The following is a 25,012-nucleotide window of genomic DNA, read 5'->3' as shown; positions in this document are numbered from 1 at the left end:
ATTTATAACCCACTCAAGGTGATACACGCCATAAATTTCAGTGTGCGAAGAAGTGGCCAACGAAGGCAACCTCTTTGATGACGGTCAAATACTAATGAGAAAAATGCACCAAGATGAAATTAAAGAGCTGGCAAAGATTCCGGAGAAGGTGCAATCCTTAGAAGAACGAGTGAAACAGTGGTGTAAACGTCTGGATGAAATCTTAAAGGAGAGCGAGCAAATTCGAAGGGAAAACGACTCGTCTGGACCGCAGGACGAGCTGGAATACTGGAAGAAGCGAGGCGCTCAGTTTTCTCAGATCGTCAATCAAGTGAACTCTAGGGAGGTGCAAATGACCATTCTGTGCCTCAAAATATCACGATCGAAAATATTGAAAGAATGGAAGGAAACTGATAAAAAAATCACGTTTTGCTATAACGAGGCGAAGGATAATGCCAAGTTTATTCAAGCTTTGGAAACCAAATGTCATTCATTGTATTTAGATGATCCGGTAAGTAGTGACAAGGCTGATTTGAAATAAGACTAAGCAAGTTTCTTTTTTCCAGGTTAAAATGAGAGACTGTATTATGGGACTTTTACAAACTGTCAGGCTTATTTATAACGTTTCGCAGTTCTACAATACATCAGAAAGATGTTCTGCTTTAATGGTAAAGGTAGGTTCCATCCAAAAATCAAGTATTGTTTTCATTCTCTTCATTATCTGCTTCTTTAGCATTGTAAACAAAAGACAACAATGCTGAATAAGATCAGTTCTCATTGATCATATGAACTAATTCTTCTTTAGATAACCAATCAGATGATTGAAACATGTAAGGGTTACATCACTTGTCGTGGTCAAGAGAGCATTTGGTCTCAGGAGAGAGCTTTAATGAAAGACAGACTAACTCAATGTATAATCCTAAATAAAGTCTACAGAAAGACTTATCAGGTGGTGAAGACCCAAGCCATTTTACCTGCCACAAGACCGTTTAACTTTTCAGAAAACTACATCTTCGGCAAGTTTGATGCCTTTTGTAAACGTTTGGCGAAAATAATTTCCATGTTTGACTTGATCGACGACTATTCTGGTTTATTCCAGAGACGCATGGAAGGGTTGCTCCTAGGGGATGGTAAAAATGACATTTTATGATTTATTTTTGTTTACCCATAGATGACTTTCAGCTCTTGAAGAAGCAATTCAAAGTTTCACAGCAATCAAATCTACGGTGATGAACAAACAATATGACTATCTGGATCAAAGAAATGCGGAATTTGAAAGTGACTTCACGGTTTTCTTGGCAAACACTGACGAGCTGAAAGATAAAATTGCTGAAACTATTGAGAGGAACTTCGATAGTGTTTGGGAAACTCCTCAGGGGATCAGGTTCCTGACCAGGTTTGAGAAGGTTAGTGAGAAGATTCCTTTGGCGAAAATGGAGGAAAAGTATGATCGGATTTTGAAATATTGCGAGAAAGAGGTGGACAGGATCATTAAGATGTATAAGAAGCAAAAAGATGACCCACCGGTGCCCAGAATGTTCCCACCAATTGCTGGTAAATATGAATAAATACTATCATAAAGAGTGCACACATTTTATAAGCGATTTTAGGTCGAATTAAATGGGCCAGATGCCTGTCATCCCACTTGGACGAATTGTTATCCAGCGTGACCACCCATCACATAATGAAAAACCTTCCTGCTACGGTGGAGCTATCCAGAAGACACAGGGCGGCGGAAAATATGTTTAAGACATACGAAACTGATATGGTGGCCCTATGGATGAACCAACATGTAATTAAGTCATTCTTACTGTTAACTGATACTAATTAAATCTCTTTGAAGGTATCAGATGCAGATGGGTGCCTCACGAAGCATTTGTTAGCCGTTTGTCCAGAGCAGCAAAGGCTTAAAGTTAATTTACATACGACGATACCTTTACTTATAAGGGAAACTGATCTGATGCTCAAGATGGATCTGCCAGTTCCTATGGTCGCGTTGACCCTGTATGCTAAACGGGATCATTTTACGTTAGTTCAGGATTCACTTCAGGTTAGTTGTATGCATATTTTTGATGAAAAAAAGATCTTGACTGTCATTTAACTTCTTGAACAACCTTTGTCAAAGAATTATAGATCGTTTAATAATGCCTTAGCCTAATTTCTTTACGTGATTTCTGTATTCCTGGATGAGTGAAATGGTTCAACTGCAATTTACAAAACAAACTAACGATTTTGACTTAGTTTTGTTCTTCTGAATCTAACGAGATCATTCGCAAGTTCGTAGCTCTTATATTAGCCGAGATATTGCATTTTTATGGCTCATTTTTGGGCTGAAAAACGAGGTCGAAAAATGACTTTTCAGAATTTTCAAAGTGCTCTCCTTCCCTTAGTCTTGCTCAAATCCCCTTATAACCCGGTGCTTTCGAGTTTTAGGTGATGGGAGCAAGCCGCTGGTACAGTTAGTTAGATTTCGAAAAAAATAAATTTTTGGTAAAAAAAATTGATCCGGGGGGGGTATACCCGAAAAATTCCAAACTTTGGAGCAAGATATCTCGGCTTCTATGGGCACTATCGGAAAAATTCCAACGGTTTTGACTTAGTTTCACCCTTCCAAATCCAACGAGACCATTCGCAAGGTCGTAGCTCTCATATTAGCCGAGATATTGCATTTTTATGGCCCATTTTTGGGCTCAAAAATGAGGTCGAAAAATGACTTTTTTCAAATTTTCAAAGTGCTCTCCTTACCTTAATTTTGCTGGAATCCCGTTATAACTCGGTATTTTTGTGATGTAGGTTGTGCGAACAAACCGCAGGTATAGTTAGTTCGATTTCGAAAAAAATCATTTTATGGTGAAAAAATTCGATACGGGGAGGTATACCCGAAAAATGAAAAAACCCAAACTTTGAAGGTCGATATCTCGGCTTTTATGGGCACTATCGGGAAAACCAACGGTTTTGTCTTAATTTCGTCATTTTGAATCTAACGAGATCATCCGCAAGGTCGTAGCTTTTATAATAGCCGAGATATGGCATTTTTTATACCCATTTTTGGCCTCAAAAACGAGGTCGAAAAAATACTCGATTTCTTAGTTCTGCTCGGTTTCTCTTATAACCCGGTATTTTCGTGATCTACTTGATGAGAACAATCCGCTGGTATAGTTAGTTCGAATTCGAAAAAAAAAAATTTTCTGAAAAAAATCGAAACGGGGGGTATACCCCAAAAAATGAAAAAACCCAAATTTTGGAGGTAAATATCTCGGCTTCTATGGGCACCATCGGGAAACTTCCAACGGTTTTGACTTAATTTCACCCTTTCGAATCCAATGAGACCCTCCGCAAGGTCGTAACTCTCTTATTAGCCGAGAAATCACATTTTTAGGGCCCATTTTTGGACTCAAAACCACATTATTGTTTTTTTTTTATTTTCTTTAATATTTTTCCTAGAATATAAAAAATAACGTCAAATTTCTGGAATACCATAGGACTCTATAAGACTATAATAGCTCGAAAACTTATTCGAAATCCATGGAAAAGATATAAAAAATTATTTTTATTAAACTGAAAATGTTTAAAAAGAACTTAAAATATTTAAAACTTCTGGAGAAAATAAGAAATTAAGTAAATACTCGGAATAAAGCGAAAGGGATCCAGAAACTTATGTAAACATCTTAGAGGATATGAAAAAGGCCCTAAAAATCTATAAACTTATGTGAAATATTTGGAAAACATTAAAAATTATGTCAAGAGCCTGAAATAAAATGATATTTCCAATGCACGGAAGACCTAAAAAATTACATTGAAGTCTCTGGAAAATAGGAAGTTATATTAAACTCCTAGAATAAAATGAAAAATTATTTCCAATTCCTGACACACATGGAAAATTACTTCAAGAGTCTATAACAATTTTTTTTTAATAAAAATGTCGAAAAGAAACTGGAGAAACAAAAAATTTATTTAAAGTCCTGGAACACACACCAGAGGACCAAGATTAAATATCTGAAAAACATATAAATTAGGTCAAGAGCTTAAAATGCAATTAAAAATTATTTTAAATGCCTGGAAGACTCTTAATTTTAAAAACTTAAGAAATTTTTAGAAATCCATGGAAAACGCACAAAAAATTATTTTTTTAAAATTTTTAACAAAAACTATGAAAAGTTAATCTTAACTCCTCAAAAATAAGAAAATTTGTAAATGCCTGGAATAGGAGCAATAAATTGCTTTATATGCCGAGAGTACTCAAACAGGAAAAATTAAGGCAAATTCTTGGAGACATAATAGATGTCGTCAAATGTCTGAAATAAAGTCAGAAATTGCTTCGTATTCCTGGAAGATCCAGAAAATAAAGTTAGTGTCTGGAACTTATGCACAAACACCCCAAAAGCCTAAAAGACAAGAAAGAAATCTTGCACGGAGAGTTAAATGGTAACGAGATAATTTGTAAGATAGGGCTCCGTTTATGTTATCTTTATATTATATTGTTTTTTTCTTTGGTTTCCTGGTTGCCCTAAAGAAGCCAAATAGCAAAAACACCTGTCGGCAGGCATCATTTATATTTCTTGTGCTACCCCTTTATACGATAAACCTAACGTTCTAAAAAATTATATCAAATCCCTGGCAAACAAAATATTATGTTAAACGCCTATAAAATAAAATTAAAAATCACTTCTAATTTCTGGAAATCACAAAAAATTACAATTACGTCTATAAGATTCTGAAAAATGATTATAAAATTTTCAAAAACATTCAAAATATTTAACAAAAAAATACTGAAAATTTCTAAAAAGAATAATTTTATTCCAACCCTTTAAGGTCAATTCTTTATTTTATTTGAGGCATTTGACGTTGCTTTCAGCTCGTTTACGGTAATTAAAGTATTTTTTAAGTTTATTTGTGGTAATTTAAACCATTCTTTATTTTAAGCAAGAAATTTGAAGTAATTCTCAGTTTCTTATTATAATATTAAATATCGTTTATTTAGCATAATAGCTACATACAAAAAAGTGGTACTACAAAATACATAAGACTGCAAGGAGAAAAAAATACAAAAACCCTGAGAAGCATGAAAAACTAAACATTAAAAAGTGATAAAAACTAACCTAGATTAAAAATGGTAAAGATAAAATTGTGAGCTAAAATGAAAGTTAAAATGTTACATATACAATGGCTACAAAATATTACAACAACACTGACGAAGACGAGAACAAAATAAATATCACAATATTTTAACATTTATTCAAAACAAATCCTCTCAGGTGCCGCTTGAACTGGTTCAAATTATCACAACTTTTGGCATCATTAGGTAGCTTATTAAACTCAATTAAGCCCTTGAATAAAACAGTATTGAGCATTTCACTGGTTCGACATCTATCTATCAGAATAAAATCTGTACGATTTCTTGTATTGTATTCATGTACATCTGCGAATACTCTTAATTTTTGACAAATATATTCCAGTAGTAGACGTTTCTTTATTTTAAAAATAAACAAGTACATATTAAGCATAATTCTTTGTTTTAGAGATTACATATTTAGGACATTTAACATAGACTCAACAGGAGCATAACGATCACATTTCAATTCTAATCATGGCTCTGTTTTGTATTATTTCCAGTTTGTCCACTTTATACTGAGGCAAACCAAATAGCAATGCAGAACAAAATTGTAAATGGGGTGAGGGAAAAGTGCAAGGGCGTTGTAAAGCTGTAATTTCGTTTGCATAGACAAGTTTTTACAGATTCGTGTCAGAAATCGTCTGCATGGCCATGGAATTTTAGGTTAGCATCTAAAATCACTCCAAGTTACTTAATAAAAAAAAATTTTCCCCATTCACAATAATCCGCACATTATTCATGTTAGCTTGACAAGTTTTTGATTTCTTTGCAAAGACGCAAAATTTAGACTTGTTTGTATTTAAGCTTAATTTATTTATACAGAGCCATTCGAATAAATTACAAAGGTCACCGTTCACGTCTCGTTATCATTTTCAGTTTCTTCATAACACTTAAAGTAATTTAAAATTTCTTCTTGGTATTTAAAGAATTTTTTTTTAATTTTAAACCTTTTAATTGTTTAAAATAATTTTAAGTTTAATCTTAGTATTCGAAACCAGTTTTCAATTAATGTCAAGAATTCACAGTCATTTTCAGTATTTTTTTCTGTATATTTAAGCAATTTTAATTTTTTTCATGGTAATTGAAGTAATTTTCCATTTTATCTAGGCATTTGACCTTAATTTCAGTTTCATCATAGCAATTAAAGTCATTTTTTATTTAATTCCAGCCACTTAAAGTCATTTGAATTTAATTCCAAGCATTTGAAGTCATTTACAGTTTTGTCACAGAATTTTAAGTCATTAATTATTTCAGTCAAGAGGGATTTAGAGTAATTTCAATTTTTATTCCTGGATGTGAAAGTCAATTTATATTTCTCCCTGGTGTTCAAAAGTATAGAAATGTATGCCAATTCCTTGTTTCATTTGCGGCATTTAAAAGCGAGAAAATTAGGCACAATAAAGCGTGAAATTGCTTCAATCTATCAAGTTTCTAGAACACATACAAAAAGACGGAAAAATTATAAAAGATATGAAAAATTTATTGCAATGCCTGAAAACATAATAATTATATGCCTGCAAGCAACTTATGGCTTCATAATCCTGAAATAGAATTAAAAATTAGTCCAAGAGATGTGAAAGATGTAAAAACAGATTCAACATGACTCATGACGATAAAATAACATTAACGGACAAAAAATTACATCATATTTCTGAAATGTATAAATTACATGATTGAAAACTTTAAAAAAAGGCCATAAAAGCTGAAAAACTTAAAAATAATTCAAACCCCTAAAAAATACAAAAAGTTAGTCCTGACAGATAATCTCTCCACCTGGAAATCATAATTTTCCTCTAAATTTAATACGGTTTACCATATCAAGCATAAACCACGTAAAAGTCATACATATTACTTCAAGAGACCTATAAAGAAACTATGTCTTTGCCAAGTTATATACAAATTGGTAATTTACATTCTGGTCTGATCGTCATAATAATCAATAACATTCTTTGCAGTTTTTAATCAACGACTTCCTAAAATCAGTCCGCAGTGTCAAACAAGAGGTCCGCCCCTTATTCCTACCACACTTGATAAAACTCTCCAACAAAATCGAGCCGGGTCTTAATCAACTGGACTGGGTCTCTGAAGAGTGGCAGTCTTACATAGATTCAGCAAACTCCGCCATAAATAACTTTAAAATACTTGTAAGTGCTTTGAAATGCTCTTATTTGTGAAAATTATTCATTCACTTTCAGACCGAAAGAATCCATGATATTTATGTAAATAGAGTATTGGAGGTGCTGACTAGTATGCAAACCATACAGCTGCATGCCTTACCAGATGATGGAGACCCTCCTTGGGAAATCGGTATGGTATAAATCTAAAGAAATTGCAAATTAACATATTCTCTTTTGCAGATGCCTTTTGTGATCAAACCGATGAAATTTGTCGCTCTTCAGCCGCCGAACTGCATAAGAAATGCATGATGGTAGAAGAAGCTGTTGAAGAAATTCTAATTTTAGTGAAGAAAGCTCGCATTGATAGCACGGATTCAGTGGACCAAGATGGTGCTTTTCTATTCGCAGGTAAAGTTTCACAAAAAACTTTTTAAAGTTTCTATTGGCACGAAATTCTTCTATAGAAGAGGAAAAACCACCGGACGGAGGAACGGGGTCTCAACAACCATCTGACTGGTCGCTGGTCTGGGAATGTTTTGAGAAACCTCATCTATTGTTCAGCGGAGGCATGAGCAAAGCAATGAACGAAGTTGTTAGGGGAGCAGTAGGTGAAATGAGACGGTACTATACCAGAAAAGTAATTGACGTTCTAGTCAAAGTGACCAGGCAGTCTCTGGATGCTTTACGGAAGAGATTTTGTGTTGAATGTACGTATAGCAAGTCATCAAGTATCGCAGTGCCAAGGTTTTAGACAAGGAGCTGACCTTGGAGTGAATATTCAAAGTCAACTTTTATTTTGCAATGGAAAACTCCGATTTTTACACCGCCGAAAGAAAGAACGGAATGTTTTAAGTTTAGATATGCATCTAGTTCATGTGACTTTTTGCGCTTCAAGGTGAATCCAGGGTCGTACAGACTCAAACAAGGTCTAGACAGAATTTTAAGGGCCATTCAGGTCCTCATGCATAATCTTGAAACTTTTTTCAATGACCCTGTACATCAAATGATAGAAATATCCCCATATCCCTTAAAAGAAGTATCAACAGTTAATGAGAATACAGCCCAAGATTTCCATCTATTTTGGTGATACTTTTCTCACCTTAAACACCTAATCGCTTCACATGTGTTTCTGCAAATGACACACAGATTTCCGTGTTATTTAGACAAGAGAACATTCAAGAAGCTAATGCAAGTCTCATTTAATCTGAACTTGACTTGCTTGTAGAGATTTTTTATTCTCCAGAGCAGATAATTTAAAGTCAGACGGCAGACCTAGCTAATGAAAGGACTTCCAATTGATTACATTTCTTTAGAGAAGTAGTATCAGTAGTCAATAAGAATGCAGCCCAAGAAGATCTAGTTTCAAATAATTCAAGTAATTGTGAAAATTGCTTTAATCTTGCCTTTTAGCGTCTTTCTATAAGGCTTTAATATTCTGTTAATTCTTAAAATTGAGTAGGCTCTAATGGAATGGTGAAGCCATTTTGTCAAGTGTTCTTCAAAGATCTGTTTTTCGTGCTATTTTTGTTACCTTACAGTATCATATTTGCTTTTTTAAATTTGTTTACAAATGACACACAGCTTTCCATGTAATCTAAGAAACTAATGCAAAACTCTCGTATGATCTTAATTCGTTAATAAAGCATTCTAAAGATACAAGAACTAGTAAAGAAGGAAACAATTTGAGTAAAATTCTAATTATTGTAGAAGAATTAAACTAAATTTAATGTTATTTCAAGCTTAAAATACTTGTCTTCCATCTTCACTATAATTTTAGTTGAATTTCTTAGTTCTTACATCAAGGTCATACGACCTCATGATCTTCAGCCTATATCCGAGATCGTACAGACTCAAACAATGCCTAGACGGAACTTCAAGGTCAGCACACCATTCAGATCCCCATACAAAACCCTGATTTTTTTTGACGACCCTGTACTGATGGAACTGAATACCACTGAATCTTTCATCTACTTTCTCCCTATATTAGATAAAGATGAGAGAACTCCGGTGTTTATTCTGAACGCCCTACTGCTTATTCCCAAAGTGGGTGTTCAACCGAATTTGGATGAAGTTCAGGAGGTTCTTAATTTGGCTGGTAAAAACATCACCTCAGTTTCTAAAGGGGTGGGACAGTGGGCCGCAAGCCAAGACGTAAGTCCATTAATAACTAAAATACCCTAATAGCACAGATTATTCAGGGAACGTATCACAAAGATTCCATTAATGTTCTAAAAGAATATTCCAGGGTTCTTTAGATTTGTAATTAACCATATCAACTATTTTTCTTGGTCCCAGAATATTTCTGGAACAGTGAATGTTCCTTTATAGTGCTGTTAGGACAGTCCCAGAATGCCCACATTCTAAAACGACTACCATATATTTAGATAGAACCAGCAGAAACCACAGACGATAGTTGTAACAGTTTGACAGTAAGTAAACTCTTACAACTGCCCAAGTTGCTTCTGTCCGCCATTTTGTTATCTAATTTGTGTTTTCTTCTTCTCTCTTACTACCCTTTAATCCCGCACCTACTCTTACCTCTGTATACTGCTCCAAACATATTTTATACTCTGTCTGCACCACTGACACTGAATGCTCCACACTATATTAAACCATGTGTCCACACTTATCACAACACACTTTACATTTGCATGAATACAACAGGGTGCGAGTGCCAGTAAACGATCCGTATGGAAGAAGATTGCTGGACCTTCTGCCAATCTTATGGATGTGGTCAATAAGTCTAGACTCATACAACAACAAGTAAGTCTGGAATTCTTGAATGCACTTAAATATTTTTATACTTTAGGTCACTAACTGAAAAATCTCTATTTAGAAGAAGATCACAACCAAGCCCATAGTGAAGACCAAGGAGGACGACTTCCGCATGCGCCGAAGAAAACTTTACAGACTCATGACCGAAGAAAAACCCATGTTTCCACTGCAACAACGCAACTTTTACAACCACGTGATGGAAAACAAGGAAGTGATCAAAACCCTGTCGCTGTTGACATCTTGCACACAAGATATGCGTGCTGTAAGTATAAATTTAACACAGATCTATCTCATGTCATCCAAGTAACAAATTCCCCCCATAAAAAACATACCAATTTTCGCCAGAATAGATGACTACTATTATCATTCCGCACACCATTCACAACACTTATGACGCCTCTTAACTAAAATTGTGACATCTCCTGGCGTTTTTTCTGTCCTCAGGAGATGTCACAGTTTCTCTCGAGATGGCGTCCCTACAGCATCTTGTGGAGAAACGAGAAATCTCAGAGGGAGCTCCTCAACTGTCAACTAAGCGAGTTCGAGGCCTCCCTGCGCAAACACGAAGAGCTCAACGAGCGACTCAGTACCGAACCTGACGTCTTCACCATTGCCAACTGCCTGGCAATTTCTACGGAGAAGCTTAAGTATGGAATCATGACTGAGATTAAGTCATGTACTCACAGGTATTTAAAGTAATATATTATAATATATATTACTAATATATGTATATACAGGGTGTCCCAAAAAAGAGTGTCAAGCGAGCGCCCAGAGATAGAGCAACCCTAGGGGAATCCGAATCACCCCCATGTATATGATTCGATTTTTTTTAGTTTAGGAGTTATTACATTTTTTGTGATTTTTTAGTATTATTCGACTTTTATGCTTATTTCTGCTATATTTATAGTAAATAGGTAAGGCGAATGCTTGATTTTTATTTTATTATTTAGATACTTAAGTTGACTCTGACAAGAACAAAGATAATTTGATCCAGAAATTAAAATATTGCTTACAAAAATAAATAAATTGTGACATAATAAACAAAAGTAAAAAAAGTTCAACAAAGTTAAAGGCGTTTTAAAAATTACAGCATTTTTTTTCAAAACATAATTATTTAAGGAACCTTATCGGTCTATCAGCTTTTCACTATAAAAAATTTATTGGGCTACCCTTATCGCATCTTATCTAAATAACAGTTAAAAGGAAAACAAAAAAAGATTTACTAATAAAAGAAATAAAGCAAAAAGTGTTTTAATCAATTTATCTTTAATTATTACATAAAGTTTTCAAAATGACGACCTTGTTACAATACAAATACGGCATCGGCGAAAAAAATTATCTTTTAACTGTCTATTTTTTATAAATGCTAATCTGTTATTTTTTACGGTTTGTTTTGCTTCATTAATTTTTATTCTTATTTCTTCTAAGTTTCTTGACTCTTGAGCGTACACGACCTCCTTGTAGTAACCCCAAACAAAAAAAAACAATTGGGTTTAAGTCCGGTGATTTGGGGGGCCACTGAATTGGTCCACCTCGACCGATCCACTTGTGTCTAAATCGCTTATTCAGATATTCTTAAACATTTATCGGATAATGGCAAGGAACCCCATCGTTCTGAAAAAACGTGTCTCTCCTTGTCTCCAAATCAACATCTTATAACAGCTCATGGAGATTTTCAGTTAAAAAATTTAAATAGATTAAAATTACAATTTTTGTAAGCAATATTTTAATTTCTGGATCAAATTATTTGTGTTCTTGTCAGAGTCAACTTTTATCTAAATAGTAAAATAAAAATCAGGCATTCGCCTTACCTATTTACTATGAATATAGCAGAAATAAGCATAAAAGTTGAATAATACTAAATAATCACAAAAAATGTACTCCTAACTAAAAACTCCTTAACTAAAAAAAATCAGATCATATACGTGGGGGTGATTCGGATTCCCTTAGGGTTGCTCTATCTCTGGGCGCTCGCTTGACACTCTTTTTTGGGACACCCTGTATGTATATCAAAGGAAAACTAGTTGATCTCTTTATCACGTGTCTCATCAATTATATTAACGTCTTCAGGAAAAGATTAACACTAAATTTAAACCAAGCTTTATTTCAATTGCTCAACTGAATGAAAGAGTATCTTCGTTAATCTTCTAAAGATACTAGATCAGTTGAGTCTCTTAAGTTACTCAACTCAGTTCCAGTTGACTGGACACTACTATTCATCTGCAGATACGACGGGGGTCCCAAAATGCAAAAATCTCAAAAATGCCCTGTATCTTAGAAAATAAAAGGGCTATGAAAATTTCGTTAACAGCATCTTTAGTTTTACGAAAAAAAGTAGCACCGTGTCGCCAAAACCGCAACTCTTTATCTCTAAAAATAACGAAGATATCCCGCAAAAGTACCCAAAATGACACCCTGTACACACAGGTATTGAAAATATTATAATGTACAATTTATATTCATCCTGGAGGCATAGAACAGATTGCTGCAGAGATGAAAATATTATTTTTAACTCGTTACTAATTTGGCACGTATTTCATTAACTACGTTAACATCTTCAGAAGTGATTCAGATAATGACTTAAAGTTGAGTGTTTTCATTGATCTTCAGTATAGTAAGGTTGCTCAAGTAAGTTTCAGTTAAGTGAAATAACTCACTCAACTTACATGAAATAACTGGAGTCTTCAAAAGATCTTCTTGGTTTGGAAATGTTAGAGCAGCTGGGTTAATTCATTCAGTTTCACCCAAGAAACATCACTCAATTCCAGTTGAGTTTTAAGTTTCTTCTGAGAGCAATTGTATAACAATTGTAACATCTTCTCCTGAAGATGCTGATAATATTATCAAAACCTTTTTTGTGAAGCAATATAACCAGTCGTGGTTCTCACTTTGATTAATTATTCACGATCATTTGATAATACTAATCCATGCAAACCTCTAGAATTGGCCAAGCAATGAAGAAGAAATATCGAAGAGAAATGGACTACGTATACGCAGTAATAAACGAGATGGAACGAAAACTGGAGCGAACCATACGAGACCTCGATGACGTCCGAATGATCATGGACACCCTTAAGAAAATACGAGAACAGGAGGTGGATATGGAACTTAGGATCGATCCCATAGAGGTAATTATTTTCCAGGTTCTTACTACAACTTCCATTATTTTGGAGAAACTGTGACATCTCCTGTTAAATTAAATAAAGGAGGTGTCACAGTTTCTCATGAGATGGTGGAGGACCAGCGCCATAATATCAATTGTCATTCATCCCATACAATATACGGATATTTTCAGGACGCATTTAATGTCCTTAACCGGCATGAGGTATCTGTAGAGAGGGAAATCATTGAGCAGGTGGATAACCTGCGATACACTTGGAGGCAGTTGCTAGATAACGCCCTGAAAGTCCAAGTGAACCTCTTGGACATGCAACCTCAGTTTCAGAACGACCTCAAGAACAACTTGGAGAAGTTTAGGCAAGACAAAATTGACTATTGCAATGAGTATCGTACTGCTGGTCCTATGCAAGCTGGTTTAACCCCCAGGGAAGCTTCGGACAGGCTAATCCTCTTCCAAGTAAGAACAGCTTCAATTATATTAGTGAATTATTTAAAACGTCATTTTCATACTTGATTGCACACTATATAAATAGGTTTAAAATAAATGATTTTACATTGACAGAAAAAAACTTTTAAAGTTAACATTAAGCTGCTTCTCCTTGGTTAATTATGTGTATGAGTGAATTTTTTTAACGTTTTTGTGGATAATATTGTTCATGATTTTGTTCCTGAAAGGCTTTAAACGTTGCCATAAATCGCTATATTTCCTCATCGTCCCTTCCCGTCATATTTTCTTTCATATCCTAATCCTCTTCCCATGCTCTCGTTAGGTATGTTCTTTCTTATTGTCTTTAAATTATTGTCTTTTTTTTAAATTTTTTTTGGCCTCAACAGAATGTGTAAGGGATATCTCTGTAAATCTGCATATTATGACCTGTTGGTCACCTTGCATTATTAGCTTTTTTATTTAGTTTACTTTTTTTGTTATTGGTAAATGATGAAATACTCAATATTTAGTGGAATTTTGTAATATTTGAAATGTTGTAAAAGTTACAACACCTACCTATTAGTATTCTTTGTGCTTAATTGCTGTAATTTCTTGGTGACTAATAAACGTCTTATTATTGTTATATATAATTATTTGTCAATATTTATTTTAGAACCGTTTCGATGGTATGTGGAGAAAGCTTCAAACATATCAAAGTGGCGAGGAGCTCTTTGGTTTGGCCACTACAGACTATCCAGACTTGGCACAGATACGAAAAGAACTAAACCTACTTCAGAAATTATACAAACTATACAACGACGTCATTGATAGAGTAAACAGCTACTATGACATACCCTGGGGTGAAGTGAACATCGAGGAAATTAACAATGAGCTGATGGAGTTCCAGAATCGTTGCCGAAAACTCCCAAAAGGTCTCAAAGAATGGCCGGCGTTCTTCGCCTTAAAGAAAACCATCGACGATTTTAACGACATGTGCCCCCTATTGGAACTGATGGCTAACAAGGCCATGAAACCGCGCCATTGGCAAAGGATCATGGACTCCCTCAACCATATTTTCGAGCTGGAAAGCGAAGGCTTTTGCCTCAAAAATATCCTCGAAGCTCCCCTGTTGCAGCATAAAGAAGACATAGAGGACATTTGCATCTCTGCCATGAAAGAACGAGATATTGAGGCGAAGCTGCGTCAAGTTACTAACGAATGGAGCATCCATGAGTTGACTTTTATGACTTTTAACAACAGAGGTGAGTTACTGCTGAGGGGTGACACGACTGCCGAAACTATCGGACAGTTGGAGGACAGTCTTATGGTGTTGGGCTCCCTATTGTCCAACAGATACAACGCACCATTTAAGAAGCAAATTCAGCAATGGGTACACGACTTATCTAATACAAATGAAATTCTTGAGAGGTGGTTGTTGGTGCAAAATATGTGGGTTTATTTGGAGGCCGTGTTTGTTGGAGGTGACATTGCTAAGCAGTTGCCAAAAGAAGCAAAACGCTTCTCGAAAATTGATAAATCATGGCAGAAAATTATGCAGAGAGCCCATGAGACTCCTGGGGTGGTCAGTTGCTGCGTTGGTGATGATATGCTTAAGCAGCTCCTACCGCATCTTCAAGAGCAGCTAGAGATTTGTCAGAAGTCGCTTAGTGGTTATCTGGAGCGCAAGCGTATGATGTTTCCTAGGTTCTTCTTTGTGTCCGATCCAGCTTTGTTGGAAATTCTTGGGCAGGCCTCTGATTCCCACACAATCCAGAACCATTTGCTCTCTATCTTTGATAACACTAAATACGTGAAGTTTCATGACATAGAGTATAATAAGATAACTGCCATTATATCTTCGGAGGGCGAGTTGATTCAGTTGGAAAAGGCGGTGAGGGCAGAAGGAAGTGTGGAAACCTGGCTGACACAGTTATTGCAGACCTCCCAGGCGTCGTTGCATTCGATTATTCGGACAGCTTTTGCGATGATTAATGATATTAACTTTCAGTTGCTAGTTTTTCTTGATAAGATGCCTTCTCAGGTAAGAATTCTTATGATGAATCAATTATATGATTCAAATAACCGTTGTTATAAACAGATTGGTCTACTTGGTCTTCAAATGATATGGACAAGAGATGCAGAGCTTGCTCTACTGCAGGCCAGGCACGATAAAAAAGTGATGCCCGATACGAACAATAAGTTCTTGGAGTTATTGAATACGTTGATCGATCAAACCACTAGGGACCTCACCAAAATTGAACGTACGAAGTTTGAAACTCTTATTACGATTCACGTCCATCAGAGGGATATTTTTGATATCTTGGTAAGTGGGGACAAAAATATGCTCACCTCTCATCGTTTCAGGGATATACCAGCAGAGTTCTACTAATGTCTGCTTGGACCCACGTTTACTTATTAGCTTAAATTTTCACTATTTTAGTGTCGTTTAAACGTTCGGCACGTCAATGACTTCGAATGGCTCAAGCAGTGTCGATTTTACTTCAAAGAAGAACAAGATAAAACTCTCATTGTAATCACTGATGTCACTTTTTCGTATCAAAATGAATATTTAGGATGTACTGACCGGTTGGTCATTACGCCCCTTACAGACAGGTAGAGCATCTTTGTGATTGATTCATTGTGATACATCGATCAATTTGTTAATTTAAGGTGCTACATTACTCTGGCTCAAGCACTAGCAATGAGTATGGGTGGGGCACCCTGTGGACCAGCAGGAACTGGTAAAACGGAAACTGTCAAAGATATGGGTAAAACTTTGGCTAAATATGTGGTGGTTTTCAACTGCTCTGATCAAATGGATTATAGAGGTCTTGGAAGAATATACAAAGGTACGAACTAGATAATTATAGAAACTCCCTAAAATCATATTCCGTAGTAGAGTACCTGCGACGCTATCTAAAAAACGTAATTTAAAACATGAATTAGGATAACTGGATCTGAAAAGGTCCATGCTTAAGCTTAAATTATTCTTTTAAGGTTTGGCTCAATCAGGTTCGTGGGGTTGCTTCGACGAGTTCAACAGAATAGAATTGCCAGTCTTATCCGTAGCTGCTCAGCAAGTAGCTGTGGTCCTCGCAAGCAAAAAAGAAAAAAAGAAATCATTCCAGTTCACCGATGGCGATATTGTCGAAATGTGCCCGGAATTTGGAATATTTATAACCATGGTACAACAGCTCTGACCTCTTGATCTTATAAGCTTTATATCACATAAATTTATAGAATCCTGGTTATGCGGGAAGAAAAGAACTCCCAGAAAATTTAAAAATCCAGTTTCGTACGGTGGCCATGATGGTACCAGACCGACAAATCATCATCAGAGTCAAATTGGCCAGTTGCGGTTTTCTGGAGAACATCACATTGGCCAGAAAATTCTATACACTCTACAAACTGTGCGAGGAGCAGCTCACCAAACAGGTCCACTACGACTTCGGGCTCAGAAATATCCTGTCGGTGCTCAGAACACTCGGGGCATCGAAACGCGTTAATAACAAAGATTCGGAAAGCACCATAGTTATGAGGGTGTTGAGGGACATGAACTTATCCAAACTCATAGACGAAGACGAGCCGCTGTTCATTTCGTTAGTAGCTGATTTATTTCCTAATCAAGTGTTGGAAAAGACCGCTTATCCGGAACTCGAAGAGGCCATTGATGCACAAGTGCAAGAAGCAGGACTTCTGAATCATCCTTCGTGGTCTTTGAAGCTTATTCAGGTTAGTAAGAGTGTCTTTTTTTTGAGTCATTTTTACATTGTTTTTTATAGCTATATGAGACTCAGCGAGTTAGACATGGGATAATGACTTTGGGACCATCTGGTGCTGGAAAAACCAGTTGTATTCAAATATTAATGAAGGCTTTAACTCAAATGGGGACTATTCACAGGTAAGCTCGTTAATTAGCTTCTATAGTTTGGCAACTGGAGTAAGATTCAATTTACAATTAAATCTATCTACGAACTTATGATCCAAAACTAGATTCTGGTGTGCTACCATCCAGATAATCTTTAAAGATTGTATTTCGGGTTTTTGCAGCTTTTCTTCCTTCTCATCAGCAGTTTCTGTACTAGTGTGTAGTTCTATCTATGCTTTGTCATTGGTCATTCAATCTATCCTAAAAGCAGTTAGAATCATGTAAATAGACTTTGGACTTTCCTCTGGGTTGAATTCTTCATTGTCATTTTGCATCATTGTCATCAGCAACATGAGCAACAAGATTTATGTTGGTTGATGTTCCTTGCAAAATTCTCTGCTACTGGTAAGTTTCTCAAAAAAAATCATAATATATGAAATTATAGAGAAATTCATGCTCTGTAATATTGATTCAATACATTTTGACTGTTTTTCACATATTCTCAAAAATCCATCATGACAAGCTGATTTAAATTGATTTAACCCAAAAATATCGATTTTTATTAATTTTATCGCAAAAATCATAGTACATTAAATTATAGAAAAATGTATGTTTTACATTATTGATTTTATGCAATTTTGGTTTGGATCCATTAGTTTTTCACATATTTTTAAAAATCCATCATGGCGAGCTGATCCAAATTGATTTATCCGAGTTGTAAATGTAATATTTTGGATTTCTATTAATATCCCCAAAAAAATCATACAACATGAAATTCATGCTCGACATTATTGATTCTATGCACTTTTAATGTAGATCCATTCATCATATCCTTAAAAAACCATCATGACAATCTGATTTAAATTGATTTACCCCAAAAATATTGATTTTTATTAATTTTACCCCAAAAATCATAGTACATTAAATTATAGAAAAATGTTTGCTTTACATTATTGATTTTATGCACTTTTAGTGTGAAGCTATTAGTTTTTGACATATTTTATCCAAGTTGATTTATCCCAAAAATATTGATTTCTATTAATTTTACCCGAAAAATCATAGTACATTAAATTATAGATAAATCAATGATACATATTTTTTATTCTATGCACTTTTTGTGTAGATCCATTAATTTTCGACTTATTTCCAAAAATCCTCCATGGCGAGCTGATCCAAATCGATTTATCCGAATTATTTAGATTTTTATTAATTTTCCCAAAAAAAATCATACAACATGAAATTCATGCTCTACATTATTGATTCTATGCACTTTTAGCATAGATCCATTAATTTCCGATATATTCTTAAAAATCCATCATGACAAGCTGATTTAAATTGATTTAACCCAAAAATATCACTTTCTATCAATTTTACCAAAAAATCATAGTACATTAAATTATAGAGAAATGTACGCTTTATATTATTGATTCTATGCATTTTTGATGTGGATCAAAAATTCATCATGGCGAGGTTGATTTATCCCAAAAAATCCTGGTTTATTAAATTTTGAAGAAATGTATGCTTTCCATTATTGATTCTATGCACTTTTGGCATAGATCCGTTAATTTTCGACATTTTTTGAAAAATCATCTAAAGGCAGCACTCTAAAATTTTTCCAGAGAAATGCGTATGAATCCAAAAGCCATAACAGCCGCCCAAATGTTCGGAAGACTGGATGTAGCCACGAACGACTGGACCGACGGTATCTTCTCCGCCCTCTGGAGGAAAACCTTGAAAATAAAAAACGGTTAGTCAATTCGTTATTTAACATGACTTACTTGACAACATTATCCCCTATTAGGAGAACATATCTGGTTGGTCCTAGACGGTCCAGTGGACAGCATTTGGATAGAAAACTTAAACTCCGTCTTGGACGATAACAAAACCCTCACTTTAGCCAACGGTGATCGTTTATCCATGGCCCCCACGTGTAAAATCATTTTTGAACCGGAAAATATCGATAACGCTTCTCCTGCTACGGTGTCACGTAACGGAATGGTTTATATGAGTTCATCCGGCCTCACGTGGAAACCCATAGTGAAAGCCTGGCTGATGAAGAGAACACCCAAAGAGCAAGAGACTTTCACTCATCTCTTTGATGAGTATTTTGGAGTTCTTCAGGGATGGGGCGCGCAGAATCTCACCTTGGTGATGTTGGTCTTGGAATGCAACATTATTTTGCAAGTTATAAACTTGCTTGAGGGATTAATTCCCAATCAGGCGGAAATCACTGAAGATACGTCAGCGTCCAAGTCGGATATTGACGACGAGGAGCTCTTAGAAGAAACGGAGAAGGTTGAGGAGCGTAAAATTTTTACGTCAGAACATTTGGCCAAGTTGTTTGTGTTCGCTCTCACTTGGGGACTGGGTGCTTATCTGGAATCTGATGATAGACTTAAGTATAATACTTTTATTAAAGAAAACTTGACGGAGTTGGATTTGCCCAAGAATAACAATAAAAATCCTGATGTAAGTATTAAAGCTTGAGGAGGCATTAGTTGGTATTAAAACATCTCTTGTAGGCCACCATATTTGATTACGTAGTAAATTCTGATGGGGAGTGGGTTATGTGGAACACCTTAGTCACCAACTATGTTTATCCAGAACTGGCTACTCCTGAGTTTGCTTCTATTCTCATCCCGATCATGGATAATGTCAGGATTAATTATCTGATAGATACCATAGCCAAGCAGGAAAAGGCTGTAATGTTGATAGGAGAACAAGGAACTGCTAAAACTGCAAGTACATAATCACCTTTATGATGTTTAATTTAATGGCATATTTACAGGTGATGATGAAATCTTACATGAAAAAAGCAAATCCAGAGGTGTATCTGCATAGGGCATTCAACTTCTCCAGTGCTACCACACCTTATCAATTCCAGAAAACTATTGAGAGTTACGTCGAGAAGAGGATGGGGAACACCTTTGGGGCACCAAATGGAAAGAAACTAATTATTTTTATAGACGATATCAATTTGCCTGAGATCAATTGCTGGGGAGATCAGGTAAGGGGTTTATAGATTGATCAGGGAACATACCACTAAAGTTCTAGCAATGTTTAAATTATGCGAACGTTGTGAAAAGGAATATTCCTGGAAGGTTAAAGTAATCATTATTGGTGATCTTATAATGAGAATTAAAGGAAAAAACCAAAACTTGACATCAAAATAATGGATATAATGAACACTGAAAATTTGATGATGACGTTGAAATATTTTGAAGTCGCATTTACCAATTTTATGATTTTATGATGAATTTTATGATTTTAGTATCATATGAAAGCTGACAAGTCTCCCTACGAAAAAGGTCCTTTTAAGCTTCCTTGTAAATACAACCATTTTGGAGTTATTGAGCAGTTTTTCACATGATTGAAAAAATATTAATATTGTCAAAGGCTTTACAAAAATCTAAATATTTTAAGAACTGATGCACTAATTTAAATGGTTTTACCTTCATATAAAAGCTGATGAGTCTCTTTACCAAAGAGCTCTTTTCAAGTTTCCTTGTAGATACAGCCGTTTTGGAGATATTAAGTAGTTTTTTAATAGGTTGAAAAAGCTTAAAAATAGTATCAAAAGCATCACAAAAATCTAAATATTTTAATAACTCATGAAACAACTTTATTGATTCTAGTTTCATATGAAAGCTGATGAGTTTCTATACCTAGTACCTTAAAAGTTTCCTTTTAAATACAACCGTTTTGGAGTTATTGAGCAGTTTTTCAACGAATTGAAAAAAATCTTAATACTGTCAAAGGTTTCACAAAAATCTAAATATTTTAAAAACGTATGTAACAATTTTATTGATACTAGTTTCATATGAAAGCTGATGAGTTTCTTTACCAAAAAGGTCCTTTCAAGTTTCCTTGTAAATACCACCATCCTGGACTTATTGAGCAGTTTTTCACTCAATTAAAAAAATCTTGATACTGTCAAAGGCTTCACAAAAATCCAAATATTTTAAAACCCATAACAATTTAATTGATTTTTCCAATTAAAACTAAATTACTTCAGATAACGAATGAAATTGTCCGACAAACCATGGACATGGGCGGATTCTACAGTCTGGAAAAACCCGGAGAATTCGCCACCATCGTAGACGTCCAGTTTGTGGGAGCCATGTCTCAACCAGGCGGCGGTAGAAACGACATACCATCAAGACTCAAACGACAGTTCAGCATATTTAATTGCCCTCTACCGGTAGACTCTTCGATTGATAAGATCTTCGGGGTCATCGCACAAGGTCACTATAACGTCAAAAGAGGTTTCACTTTGGAGGTGCGAAATCTCGTCAAAAAACTCATTCCTTTAACGAGGATTTTATGGAAGAATACCAGGACGAAGCTGCTGCCTACTCCTGCAAAATTCCACTATGTGTTTTCTTTAAGGGACTTATCCAGAATCTGGCAAGGAATGGTAAGATCTTAACTAGACATTCTATAAAAGTATAACTAATATTCCTTACTAGATTGGCACTCTATCAACTGTAATAGAATCAGAGGGTTGCATGATGGTACTGTGGAAACACGAATGCGCCAGAGTCTTTTCAGATCGGTTTACCATAGAGAAAGACAAAGAGTGGTTCAATGAAGAGCTGCTAGAGTTAGTAGAAGCCCAACTAGGAGTCGAGCTAAGGCAAAAAACCGAGCCCAATCCAGTTTTTGTGGATTTCATGCGGTAAGTAACTCCATACAGTCAAAAACTCACACATTTCATTCAACTCATTTAGAGATGCCCCAGAACCAACAGGAGAAGAAGGCGAAGACGCTGACATGGAACTTCCAAAAGTCTACGAACCTGTGAGCAACGAAAATGAACTGCGGGAACGTTTGGAAATGTTCTTGGCACAATTTAATGAAATGGTCCGCGGTTCTGGAATGGATTTGGTCTTTTTTCCCGATGCCATGCTACATCTGGTAAAAATCTCCAGAGTTATTAGGCATCCTAGAGGAAACGTCATGTTAGTAGGTACTTTACTTTTTGTTCACTCTTAGTAGCAACTGTCTTAACTAGATTATCTTAATTCACGTAGGTGTTGGTGGCAGTGGAAAACAATCCTTAACAAAACTATCTTCATTCATCGCGGGTTACAAGACTTTCCAAATAACCCTTACAAGATCATACAACATCGCCAACTTCCTAGAAGACCTCAAAGTTCTTTACCGCTCCTGCGGATGCCAAGGCAAAGGCACCACCTTCATCTTCACCGACCTGGACATCAAGGAGGAAGGCTTTTTGGAGTACCTTAATAACATATTATCATCTGGAGTAATTTCTAACCTATTCACCAAAGATGAACAAGCAGAAATCATCCAAGAACTAACTCCAATCATGAAACGAGAGAACCCCAAGCGTACTTTAAACCAAGAAATTGTTATGGAGTTCTTCATGAACCGCACGTGCCAGAACCTACACGTGGTTTTCTGTTTTTCACCTGTGGGCGAAAAATTCAGAAACAGAGCACTACGATTTCCAGCACTTATCTCCGGTTGCACGATCGACTGGTTCCAACCATGGCCCAAAGACGCTTTGGTCTTGGTGGCGAAACATTTCCTCACAGAGTTTAAAATCGCTTGCACCGATAAAGTAAAAGAAGAACTGGTAAACGCTTTAGGGTCTATCCAAGACGTTGTGGCTGCTACCTCAAGCGAATATTTCCAAAGGTTCAGAAGGGCCACCCACGTAACACCCAAGTCCTACCTGAACTTCATTGCTGGATATAAAAGCATCTACAACAGCAAACAGAAGGAACTAAGCGACGGAGCTTTAAGGATGGACACTGGACTGGAAAAACTGGCCGAGGCCTCCTCCTCAGTGCTGATTCTTAAAAAAGAGTTGGCTGTAATGGAGAAAGAACTGGCCGAGGCATCGCACAGGGCCGAGCGAGTGCTCACCGAGGTAACTGAGAGAGCAATGCAGGCAGAAATAGTGAAAAATCAAGTGCAGAAGGTGAAGGAGAAAGCTGAGGCTCTGGTGTCGTCTATTGCAGAGGAGAAAGCGAGGGCGGAACAGAAGCTTGAAGCCGCAAAACCCGCTTTGGAGGAAGCTGAAGCTGCTCTTAACACTATCAAGCCTGCTCATATTGGTAATGCACCAAGTTCTTCCAATGTTTGAATGTTTCTGCTGAAATGTAGAGGGTTAAAGTCAAAGATTAGTAGAGGATTTCTTAGTCAATAATTTCTTACAAGAATTATTGTCTTGGTTAAAATGGAGTTTCTTAGTTAGAGGCAATTTAGTCAATCAAGATTCAAGAGCCACAAAATTTGACATTTGATTTTGACACAAAAAATGACATTTTTGGTCATAACATTGGAACTATTCAAAATATTTCCATTTCTTTTTATATTAATATAAAGGAGTTTCTAAGAATTTGATTTGAGAATAAAAACGTGGTTCTGACTTAAGAAGTTGAGTAATTAGAGTAGTTTTGGTTGGGAGGTTTTTTTGCTAATTTTTACTATTTTTGAGAATACTTTTATGAAATAATAAAATATTCTTCAAGGGGTTTTAAGTAACCAATGAACATTTCTTATCAAATAATTTTATCAAGTCATTCAACTGAGTTGCCTCTACAAGTTTGTCAAGAGTTTATTTTACCAAATTTAAAACAATGAAAAGCATATTGTAAATTCAGTAAATATTCAAACTGCTGACACATGTTATTCTTCTTTTTCATGGAAGTTTTAACTGAATCAAATGTATTTTTAGCTACTGTAAGAAAACTGGGTCGACCACCTCACCTAATCATGAGAATCATGGACTGCGTCTTAATCTTATTCCAGAGAAAGATTCATCCACTAGTTCCAGATACTGCAGCCCCATGTCCAAAACCATCCTGGCAAGAATCTCTTAAAGTATGAATTGATTTTATCCCTGACTCCAGTTTATTTTGACAACTTTCAGATGATGGCCTCAACAACTTTTCTGCTCCAACTGCAAAACTACCCCAAAGACATCATCAACAATGAAATGGTCGAACTGCTACAGCCCTATTTTGAAATGGAAGATTATAACATGGACACTGCTAAAAGGGTTTGCGGTGATGTAGCAGGATTGTTGTCCTGGACCAAAGCGATGGCATTCTTCCACAGCGTTAACAGGGAGGTTTTACCCTTGAAAGCCAATTTGACTCTACAAGAAGCGAGATTAAAGGTAAATGCTATTAATTCATTGTTTGAACTATGTTAACAATAAACTCACAGGTGGCCATGGACGATTTGGCGGGAGCAGAACAGCAACTAGAAGAGAGAGAGCAATCACTGAGACAAGTAAAAGAACAATACGACAGTGCAGTGATGGAGAAACAAAGACTGACAGACGCGGCAAACTTGTGCTTAAGAAAAATGAATACAGCAACAACTTTAATCAAAGGTAACTTACTGACTATGCCAATTAAAACGTACTTAACTTACCGCTTTATCTAGGGTTGGGAGGTGAAAAAGTGAGATGGACTCAGCAAAGCAAAGAGTTCAAAGAACAATTGGGAAGATTAGTAGGTGATGTGCTGCTAGCAACCGGATTTCTTTCATACTGCGGCCCGTACAACCAAGAGTTCAGAGCAGGATTAGTAAAGACTTGGATGGAAATTTTATCCTCAAGGTTCAAACAACTT

General features: G+C 35.8%; 1 protein-coding gene across 1 annotated transcript in view; it reads left to right on the top strand.

The window, feature by feature from the left end:
- Positions 1-25,012, top strand: part of LOC126735283 (dynein axonemal heavy chain 5) — a 45,182-nt gene that overhangs the window by 11,758 nt on the left and 8,412 nt on the right. Inside the window, exons 5-39 of the mRNA XM_050439229.1 lie at positions 42-490; positions 546-653; positions 785-1,109; positions 1,162-1,533; positions 1,590-1,771; positions 1,823-2,029; positions 7,048-7,236; positions 7,288-7,399; positions 7,450-7,617; positions 7,674-7,916; positions 9,197-9,360; positions 9,874-9,972; positions 10,046-10,246; positions 10,429-10,670; positions 12,926-13,112; positions 13,280-13,561; positions 14,205-15,572; positions 15,630-15,854; positions 15,972-16,144; positions 16,202-16,380; positions 16,529-16,716; positions 16,772-17,263; positions 17,314-17,432; positions 19,019-19,146; positions 19,201-19,868; positions 19,922-20,135; positions 20,186-20,406; positions 21,415-21,816; positions 21,869-22,077; positions 22,130-22,368; positions 22,433-23,485; positions 24,109-24,254; positions 24,304-24,552; positions 24,603-24,771; positions 24,825-24,999. Of these exons, the coding sequence (XP_050295186.1) occupies positions 42-490; positions 546-653; positions 785-1,109; positions 1,162-1,533; positions 1,590-1,771; positions 1,823-2,029; positions 7,048-7,236; positions 7,288-7,399; positions 7,450-7,617; positions 7,674-7,916; positions 9,197-9,360; positions 9,874-9,972; positions 10,046-10,246; positions 10,429-10,670; positions 12,926-13,112; positions 13,280-13,561; positions 14,205-15,572; positions 15,630-15,854; positions 15,972-16,144; positions 16,202-16,380; positions 16,529-16,716; positions 16,772-17,263; positions 17,314-17,432; positions 19,019-19,146; positions 19,201-19,868; positions 19,922-20,135; positions 20,186-20,406; positions 21,415-21,816; positions 21,869-22,077; positions 22,130-22,368; positions 22,433-23,485; positions 24,109-24,254; positions 24,304-24,552; positions 24,603-24,771; positions 24,825-24,999 (10,147 nt within the window). The remainder of the gene's footprint in view (positions 1-41; positions 491-545; positions 654-784; positions 1,110-1,161; positions 1,534-1,589; positions 1,772-1,822; positions 2,030-7,047; positions 7,237-7,287; positions 7,400-7,449; positions 7,618-7,673; positions 7,917-9,196; positions 9,361-9,873; positions 9,973-10,045; positions 10,247-10,428; positions 10,671-12,925; positions 13,113-13,279; positions 13,562-14,204; positions 15,573-15,629; positions 15,855-15,971; positions 16,145-16,201; positions 16,381-16,528; positions 16,717-16,771; positions 17,264-17,313; positions 17,433-19,018; positions 19,147-19,200; positions 19,869-19,921; positions 20,136-20,185; positions 20,407-21,414; positions 21,817-21,868; positions 22,078-22,129; positions 22,369-22,432; positions 23,486-24,108; positions 24,255-24,303; positions 24,553-24,602; positions 24,772-24,824; positions 25,000-25,012) is intronic.

The sequence above is a fragment of the Anthonomus grandis genome, chromosome 4 (assembly GCF_022605725.1).
Source record: "Anthonomus grandis grandis chromosome 4, icAntGran1.3, whole genome shotgun sequence".
NCBI lineage: Eukaryota > Metazoa > Arthropoda > Insecta > Coleoptera > Curculionidae > Anthonomus > Anthonomus grandis.
This window is presented reverse-complemented; position numbering and strand designations above follow the sequence as displayed.